This window comes from Oryza sativa, chromosome 7 (assembly GCF_034140825.1).
Source record: "Oryza sativa Japonica Group chromosome 7, ASM3414082v1".
Lineage (NCBI taxonomy): Eukaryota > Viridiplantae > Streptophyta > Magnoliopsida > Poales > Poaceae > Oryza > Oryza sativa.
Genome location: NC_089041.1, coordinates 504,840 through 515,040, shown reverse-complemented (window position 1 = coordinate 515,040; position 10,201 = coordinate 504,840). Strand labels below are relative to the sequence as shown.

The 10,201-nt window shown below is 40.7% G+C and overlaps 1 protein-coding gene and 1 non-coding gene across 2 annotated transcripts; one reads left to right on the top strand and one right to left on the bottom strand.

Annotated features, from left to right (window-relative positions):
* Nucleotides 1-2,101: 2,101 nt before the first annotated feature.
* Nucleotides 2,102-2,173, bottom strand: TRNAD-GUC (transfer RNA aspartic acid (anticodon GUC)). Its single transcript has one exon. It is a non-coding gene; the product is annotated as a tRNA-Asp (tRNA).
* A 1,595-nt stretch (nt 2,174-3,768) lies between these two features.
* LOC107281556 (uncharacterized) lies at nt 3,769-8,440 on the top strand. The gene is made up of 2 exons (XM_026026766.2): nt 3,769-3,849; nt 5,868-8,440. The coding sequence occupies exon 2, from the start codon at nt 5,938-5,940 to the stop codon at nt 8,335-8,337; it is 2,400 nt and encodes a 799-aa protein (XP_025882551.1). The 5' UTR covers nt 3,769-3,849; nt 5,868-5,937; the 3' UTR covers nt 8,338-8,440.
* Nucleotides 8,441-10,201: the final 1,761 nt, after the last annotated feature.

Sequence of the window (10,201 nt, the reverse complement as noted above, 5' to 3'; positions counted from 1 at the left end):
CTTGTTACCATGCTAAAAAAAGTTTATATTTTGGTACGGAGAAAGTAGCTTAATAGCTATGATACGTTGGAGTATATGTTAATACATGGAAACAATTAATCAAGTTACGACATGGGATTTCAGTTACACAGACATATAACGGTTCTAATGATCAGGTGGATTAATTCCCTTGAAGCTGCGGCCACGGGAAGTCTCTTGATGTTTCGTTTTTTTTCACCTCACACGTCATTTTTTTACCTCATAGCTGCAGTTTATCTTCATATCCAACCCTGCCTCGTGATCCAATCCAAATCCGACAAAACGCCGGCTTGAGATTAGTTGATTGGGCCGCTTGGCGCTGTTAAAGTTTAAGATAAATCAGGAATTTACGGATAGTAAAAAAGATAAGCTAATCACCGTTCACATGTAGTGCTACGTTAGTAGCAACTTGAAGAGAGACAGTAGCAACAACATCCAGATTCTAGAGGTTTCCAATTCACCCGTCCTCTTTGCAAATCAAAAGGAATTTATATTCCTCATAACTATAGCTCATGCTTGTGTTTTTAAAATAACAGGCTATGTTGCTAAAATGTTTCATTCATATTGTAAAATGACTTTTTCTTTTCTTTGAAATATGTGAAGCACAGCGATTAGTGGCATCTGAAAATGCTAGCCATTATTTTATTTATATATGACCACGAATTCAAGTCTACCTTAATTATTTCAGACGATTACTAGCGCATGAGCAAGTTTCGTTCAAAGATATTTATGCACGATTTTCTTTATGTATAGAAAAATAATAAATAATTAAATTAAATGTATGATATAAGAAGGATAAAGATAGGATGAAAATTCTTAATCCTAGTACTCGATAGATTTTAACAGTGTATATATACGGAATTTTTTTAATTTGTGAAAGTCACATTCCATAAAACATTTTTTAGAAAAAAAAAAGAAAGCTTGGTGAATGTCTTTTTAATAAGCCAACAATGAATAAGTTTTTATGGAACTTTAAGGGAATTAAAATATTTTTTATAAATTATTTGTAGAGTAATTGTTACAGTCTAAATGCGCTCTATGTTAAATACATAGTATCCGCGCCGCCTCCAATTTAGCCATACTTTAATGCATATTGGTTAGCTTATTTTGCATAAATGGTTGATCAGCCAAAGCATTTGGCTATCCGATGAGGCCCTGTAAATATACGTAGTGCAGAGTAGGCAAAGAGTTTAATGTTGGTTGTTTCATAGCCATTCGAGTTCAAGGACACCCCGGTCAGATCTTCACGCTAACTTTCCAATCGCTGGTTCTTCCTGCTTGCGACTATGTTGCTTTTGCTTCCCCGGTTCTGATCGCTTGCGCGCACGAGAGATCGGAACAAGCAAGGCCTCTGGAACCACACCTTCGCCTGAGATCTGCACCGGGTAGGCGGGTGATCAGGTTTTTGGGGAGTGCTTCCGCACGACTGGTCCTCTTCCTCTGTTGTTCGCCGTCCGTTCGTTTGCATCACCATGACTGCTGGAGATGGCACAAACGGACCTACAGCTGGCACACCGATCGACAACACCAACGGAGGCAGTTCTGCATCACAATCCAGCGGAGGGACTTTCACAGGGTATAACTTTCTACCGCTATCTTTGTTTGTGTTCCTTATGTTAGTCGCAATAATATTGCGTTCTCTCCGTGAAGATGATGCTTATTCTATTCTAAGCATGCTCCTGGTTATGTTTAATTTTATCACTAGATCATCTTACATTGTTCATACCAATATGCTATTGCCGATATATGTCTGTATTTCCAACAGTATCCGCGCTGCCTCTAATTCAGCTATACTTTAATGCATATTGGTTAGCTTATTTTGCATAAATGGTTGAGCAGCCAAAGCATTTGGCTATCCGATGAGGCCCTATAAATATACGTAGTGCAGAGTAGGCAAAGAGATTAATGTTAGTTGTTTCATAGCCATTCGAGTTCGAGGATACACGGAGAGTCGATCATGTCAGCTTCAGAGAAGAGCAGCAAGAAGCAAAAAATGCTGAGAAAAGAAAAACAAATGAAATGGACATAAAAAGCAGAACTGATGCAGAAAATGCTGAGAAATGGCAACAGAAGAAAAAAAGAACGCCGTTGCCGGGGATCGAACCCGGATCACCCGCGTGACAGGCGGGAATACTCACCACTATACTACAACGACCTTGCTTGCTTTCTTTTTATGTTTCTTTTTAAAGATGTTAAAAGTGTCCAACTAAATTAGGTACAGCATGGGGGAAAAGCCGCTACCATCTTTAATATGTGAGGATTACATTTTATAAAACTATCATTAAACTAAAAATTTAAAGTATCATATCACAAAATTGTAGATTTACTGATAAAGCTATCAAAAACTACATATCTTAACTCTATTGCTTTTTAAAAGTTACAAAATCTGCAATTTTGTGATAAAATTGATAAATTTGTAGTTTTATGATGAGATGCCTCAAATCTATAGTTTTATAAAAATATGGTGCTAAATTTGTAGTTTTTTTAATTAATACACATCCTTATATATATATATATATATATATATATATATATATATATATATATATATATATATATATATATATATATATATATATATATATATATATATATATATATATATATATATATATATATATATATATATATATATATATATATATATATATATATATATATATATATATATAAAATCTTTCACAACGAGGTCAGCCTACCTAGCACAATTCGATGATCAAGAAGCTGACGCAGTGGTCAAAACAAATTTAGAAGACCTGGGCTCCATCAAAATACAAAATGTTTACATGGTTACTTAATTATGAAAAATAGGATCGGGATATCTGACCGACTATAACGAAGAGAGTAGCTGAAAAATATTACTTCTCTCAGCTTTGCCATCGCTTCAAGAACTGCCCAGCATCACAAGAAAATATATGGCAAGCAGTGGCGCCAAAACTGCACAATGATCAAGTTAACACTAACCATTACGCCAATGATACCTTGCTTGAGCAATGACAGATGCACAGTGCAGACGCCAGGACAGCAGGGGAAAGTCAAAAGCATTGTGAGGATGACACCAATCCTGGTGGCTTGGGAAATTTGAAGCGAATGCAACAGGATAATCTTCAGCAAGAAACAAATAGAGGCGTCTGAAATTGCTGGCGGAATAACAGAAGAAATTATCACTAGGGCTATGTGTGACAATATTGGATTGAGGTGGTGTTTGGGTCCAGGGACTAAACTTTAGTCCATGTCATATCGGATGAATTTGGAGTATTAAACATAGACTAAATATAAAACTAATTACATAAATAAGAGCTAATTCGCGTGACAAATTTTTTAAGCCTAATTAATCTATAATTAGCACATGTTTAATGTAGCATCACATAAGCTAATCATGGATTAATTAGGTTCAATAGATTCGTCTCGCGAATTAGTCCAAGATTATGGATGGGTTTTATTAATAATCTACGTTTAATATTTATAATTAGTGTCCAAACATCCGATGTGATAGGGACTTGACCTAAACTTTTAAGTCCCTATCATTCCAATTCCATTCGTGATACGTGCGAGCGAACTCATTCCTCTGTGATAGCAAAGCAAGCAGAGTACTCCAGATTTACTTTCACTTTACTCTTTTTCTTTAATTCTGTTGGAAAGGAAAAAAAAAGACTTATTCCATATAAACTGTGTAAGTTAGAAGCATGTCGATCGTGGATCGCTAGATCAAATGCACACTATATATATATACTGCTGCTACCATTCATTCAGCAATTAACAAATTATTGCAGCAGCAAGTCAAGTGTGTACTGCATCCACGACACATATGCATTATCGATCGTAGCACAGGTGCGACATTTCAATCACTCAACCTCTAATTATTCCTTCCTATTGAGTAGCTTTGCTATATAGCTCGCATAACTCTCTTAAAGATATATTCATTCGTTTCTTGCATATTTTCTAAATAGCTAATGTACAAAAAGTTTAAGAAAAAAATAACAAGATAAATTAATGTATAACATATCAGCTTCATAAACATAAAAATTCAACTTCGGCTTTTACTGTTGCAAATAAATTAAGCTGATGTAGCTCGTATGTGTATATTTATAGTCATATTTAATTTGTTTGTTTTGTGCAAATTATATAAATTAAATTTAAATTTGTATGTTTGTGTGATAATATATCACATATTAATCTATCTCATCAAGTTTTTATAGTTTCTTTTATAAGTATTTAGACGACACGAAAAAAATATAGTAGTTTCCTGCGTATGTATGTTGTTGGGAATAAATCCCATGTTAGTTAATTAAGGGGAGTTAAACCAACTTAAATATAAAAGGAGTCCCTCACCTCTTGCCTTTTTTTTAACAAATTAGTCCTTTTCAGCGCTAAAAATATTGGCGCTAAGCTCTAATCCGAGATGGCATGAATTCGCTGAGTTATCGTAGCTCAGCACCAAATAACTTGGCGCTGAGGTCCCGACGAGTTAAATTAATGCGGAGGGATTTCTAGCAATGTCCGACTGATAGCACAATGGTTGTAGAGTTCTACTCTAATCTAGGATTAAGCAGGGTTTGATTCCCATCTGTCCTATTTTTTTTCTTTTTAGTTTTCCTTTTTCTTCTCTCTCTCACTCTTTATTAATATGTTTTTTTTTTATTTTTGTTCTCTCGTTTTATTTTTCTATCTTTATTTTTCTTTTTTTTTCTCGTAATACTATCTTCAAAATATATTTTTTTTGAATTTAGAAAAAAAAATATTAAAGTGGCATATTATATAGCAAATGAGAACTTAAACTGAAATTCCAAATCAAATTCAAAATAAAACAAATTATAGAAATTTGAAAAGAATAAGAGTAAGTAGTCAAGAGAACAAAACTTATTTTGTAAAACATATTAATTCTAAAAGAATGCTAGGAGGAAGAGAAAACATATTAATTCTAAAAGAATGCTAGGAGGAAGAGAAAAGGAAAAAACCCAAAAATACAAAAGAAAATAGGAGAGGAGGGATACCAGGATTCCAACCTAGCACCCTAGGGCTCACAGCCTAAGCCATCAACCACCTGCTATAACGGTTTTGCTTCCATATGTTGCCTGCGCAACTATTTAAATCGTCGCGATTTATTTGGCGCTGAGCTATGATGACTCAGCAAATTCGTGCCACCTTGGATTAGAGCTTAGCGCCAATAAAGTTGGCGCTGACACGTTATATCTCAGCGCCAAGGTCTATGGCGCTAAGTCCACGGCCTATTTTTTTGTTGAAGTTTTTTTCTGGGACTAGTTTCGAAATAAGTTTTTGAAAATAATCAATTTGTTAAAAAAAAGGCACCTCTTGAGCTAGTTTTTTTAAGGTGTAGTAAGGCTTCCTCCAGATTTTTTTTGGGGCAAACATATGTATGTGCACAACAATCAATAATGCCAATAATTAATGCAGGTGTGTTCTTCCGTTCTTCTCTTGTTTACCATATAAGGGCATGTACAAAGGTAGAGTCAGATATAAGCTCTAGTTATCTAGAGACTAGCATCCTACAACAGTTATAAATAAAATGGTCTCTAATCATTAATGTATCCAAATACGTTTTCTTACTTTTCTTTCCTTTCTTTCACCACCATGCAACAAAATTTGCTCTAATAAATTCTAAGAGTCGACTCTGAGCCGTTGTCATGAATAACAACCATACTCCTTTCTCTTTCATCCATGTCATCAAATTTACTTGCATGGTAATAGAGAGACCACTAATAAACACCGTTGTACATGCCCTAAGAGTATATACTCCCATCCATAATCATGAATTCATGATATCTGTCTTAGTTAATTTAATTTAATTTATGTTGGGTGGACGTGGATGCGCATGATGAGCGCTATAGGCAGCTGAGCACAAGATCGATCGATCGATCGAAATAATTAAAAGGAAGGAAGGGATCTAGTGGCCGGTGGATGGGTTTCAATCCGCCGGTGCCGCAGAAGGACAGCGAGTGGGAGATCCGGGTGGCTGTGCTGCTCAGCCTCCTCCTTCAGGTCATCCTCATCTTCGTGGGGCCCATGCGCAAGCGCACCTCCCACCCTGTCCCGTGCTTCGCCATCTGGGCATGCTACCTCCTCGCCGACTGGGTCGCCGACCTCGCCCTCGGCCTCCTCCTCAACAACCTCGGCAACATCGGCAGCAGCAGCAGCCACCTCTCTGCCGGTGCCGGCGGCGGCCCGCCCATCTTCGCCTTCTGGACGCCGTTCCTCCTGCTCCACCTGGGCGGCCCCGACACCATGACCGCCTACTCCGTCGACGACAACGAGCTCTGGCGCCGCCACCTCATTGGCTTGCTCTTCGAGCTCTTCTCCGCCTTGGTCGTCTTCTCCTGCTCCATCAGGAGCAACCCCATGATCCCGGCCACCGCCCTCATCTTCGTCGTCGGCGTCATCAAGTACGGCGAGCGCACCTACTCGCTCTACTCCGGCAGTGTGGACGGTGTCATCGCCAAAATCTTCCGGGCCCCTGATCCTGGCCCTAACTACGCCAAGCTCATGACCGTGTTTGGCGGCAAGCGGAATGGCGGCCTTCTCGTCGAGATCACCATTGCCAACGGCGAGGCCAGCAAGGCCAAGGAGGTGTTGCAGCAGGGCAGTGAGGTTCGGCTGGTGGAGACGACCAAAAGCCTGGAGGCAATAGCGTACGAGTTCTTCACCATGTTCCGGGTGCTGTACGTCGACATCAACCTCAGCTACAAGGAGAGGAGGATCAGCCAGGCCTACTTCCTGGACCGCCGCGACATGACGGCGGACAAGGCGTTCGAGGTGATGGAGATAGAGCTCAACTACCTCTACGACATGGTGTACACCAAGGCGCCCGTGTCCCACAGCTCGGCAGGCTGCGTCCTCCGCTTCATCTGCACCACCTGCCTCGTCGTCGCCATCGTCCTCTTCGTGCTCCTGGACAAGACCGGCATCCTCCCCGTGGACCGTGGCATCACCTACGCGCTGCTGCTCGGCGGGCTGGCGCTCGACGTGGCCGCCATCCTCATGCTCCTCTGCTCCAACCGGATGATCGTCTTCCTCGAAGCCAAGCACATGGCGTGGCTTTCCCGGGTGGCCAGGGCCGTGCGGCTGCAGCCAAGGCGGTGGTCGGAGCGGACCTCGCAGCTGAACTTCATCTGCTACTGCCTAGGCAAGCCCAAGGAGCAGGAGGGTCGCCGCCGCCAGTGCTGCAGGCGGAAGACGATCCCGCCGAGTGTGATGCGGTTCCTCATCTGGGTCGCCAACAAGGTGGGCGTCAGGGAGACCTTGGACGACTTCTTCTTTATCCAGCGCAAGCCGGTGACGATGGTGAGCGTCATCGGGAGGCGGGGACGATGGTGCAACTGCAAGGAGGGGGATGAGAGGGCGCCGACGACCATCGATGCCCTTGCGTATGTCTTCGTTGGTCTCCAGAGGGAGGCCATAAAATTCAGGGACTCCGAGGACTACTACTTGAAGAAGCTGCGCGGCTACCGCGGCGAGGGGACCCTATTGGATGACGAGGGCCTCTTCCGAAACATCAAGATGGAGCTGACCAAGGCAACACGAGAGGAGCTCAACCTTAGGCTTACGGAGGAGGAGAGCTCGAGCTCAACAACCAAGAAGAAGGAGGCCGAGGAGATTACACATGACGTCCTGCAGCTGGCCGACAAGAAGAAGAAGGAGATAGACGACTTGGTGAAGGAGAAGCTGGATGGCGTCCTGCGGAACAGCATCGGGAGGGAGTTCGACGAGTCGCTGCTGCTATGGCACATCGCCACTGACCTATGCTGTCACCGAGAGCGGGAAGGGCCTCGGATGCTCGACACCATCGGCTTGATGTCCATCAGCGAGACCCTGTCGGAGTACATGCTCTACCTCCTCGTCAGGCAACCGGAGATGCTGTCGGCCACCGCCGGCATCGGCCTACTCCGCTACCGGGACACGTGCGCCGAGGCGCGCCGCTTCTTCAAGTCGGCGGAGGCGTGGGACCCCAACCACGACGACGCCCGCCGGATGCTGCTTTCCGTCAACACGTCCAAGAAGCCGGCCGATGTGAAGGGCGACCGGAGCAAGTCGGTGCTGTTCGACGCCTGCATCCTGGCCAAGGTGCTCCGGGAGCTGGACGACGACACCATGTGGAGGGTGGTGGCCGGAGTGTGGAGGGAGATGCTGACTTACGCGGCCGGCAAGTGCCAGGGGAGCACACACGTGCGCCAGCTCAGCCGTGGCGGCGAGCTCATCACCATGGCATGGTTCCTCATGGCGCACATGGGGATAGGCGACGTGTATCGGATCGGCGAGCTGGCCGGTGACTCCAAGGCCAAGCTCATCATCCATGATCAATAGCTAGCTAGCCATACTCAATAGCTCATCGACGTCCAATCTTCACCAAGAAATAATATAGACACGTACCTCAAATTGCTAGCAGAATAAGAGCATAAATTATTAATTACTAGGGCAATGTGCGGAGCAAAAGATTTAGCGAGAATATTGAGCTGATTAAGACTATTGGTACTATGCATAGTACGTGTTTTCCTTAAGTGTAAATATTGCTGCCTGCCCCTACTTAATATAGCACCAGCAATTGTTGTCTTGGATTCAAAAAAAAAGTATATGTAGTTTTGTGAAAGATTGAATAAAGTATGAGTAGTTTGTGAAATTTACTCATAAATTCACTAGGGCTATGTGTGTGGAGCGAAAGATTTAGCGAGAATATAATATTGGATTGATTGAGACAGTTGGCCGCGCTATCCAAGCATAGTGCAGCTCACCTTGGTATTATAGTGTTTTCCTTGAGTTTCTGCCTACAAGCCTTGCTTGCACTTTAATTTGTAATATATTGCTGCCCCTATTTAATATAGCACCAGCAATTGTTAGCTTGGATTAAAAATATATATATATATATATATGTAGTTTTGTGAAAGATTGATTAAAGTATATATATATATATATATATATATATATATATATATATATATATATATATATATATATATATATATATATATATATATATATATATATATATATATATATATATATATATATATATATATATATATATATATATATATATATATATAGTTTGTGAAATTTACTCATATATAATTAAGTTATTAAATTATTTGTGTTTTTCTATGTTTAAATGGAGCTTGTTAATTAGTTTATAAAGTGATGTATGACACCAAAATATATGTGGTCAAATGTTTGTCTATTTTGTTTTCAAAAATATTTTGATGGCGTGCATGAAAACAGAGCCCTAGCTCAAGCCTCTGAAAAGGGGTGGCACAACATTTTGTAGCGAACACGATTGAATAGCATCTGTGTGGTGTACTCAACTATGTAGGCCAAAAAAGAAAGACATCTCAAACAAAAAGTGAAAAAAAAGACTGAAGCAACCAAAAGGTACTTCCTCCGTTTCAGGTTAATTATGAGATGTTTTAACTTTGGTCAACGTCAAACTGCTTCAAGTTTTACTATAGACAATTTAAGTAATATTTACATTACCAAATTACTTTTATTAAATTAGTAATTAAATATATTTTTTATAATAAATTTATCTTAAGTCAAAAAGATTACTATTTTTTTTTCTATAAACTTGGTTAAATTTGAAGCAGTTTGACTTCTTTGACCAAAGTCAAAAATATCTTATATTATAACCTGAAACGGTGGGAGTACTTACGTAGGCCTCTCTGTGATGTGAGTGTGATATGCAAATTAGCCTACGTACGTGCGACATGCATAACATACACGCATTGCATTTGCATGCATGCTACATAGCTATCGCTTGCATTTCACTCCACGAATGAGTATATTTCCTGTGCAAAAGAGTACTTGAAGTTATACCTTACGAATGGGTAACAAAGACAATTACTGAGTCACATATCAATGCACAAGCAAACAATATCAAATTTAATTAACATAGAGAGAAAAAACATAATAAATCATTCTTTTTCAAAACATAGTACAAGTATTAATTATGCACTCCTATACACTTACGCACACCCACTAATATAATATAAACATACACGTACACCATACACCTCCGAAGACCTTCGATATATCTGAGATAGATAAAATCATCAACACAAGTGTCGACGTTTGATGTCGCGATTCCGGTATTTACATAGTATGGGGATCGTTGGTACTAGGATATACGCGGGACTGAGGTAAAAGAGACGGAGGCGAGGATTTTTATACATGTTCGGGC

What these genes read in the sequence shown, in the direction of transcription:
- LOC107281556 (XM_026026766.2), top strand. Translation starts at nt 5,938, where the DNA reads ATGGGTTTCAATCCGCCGGTGCCGCAGAAGGACAGCGAGTGGGAGATC.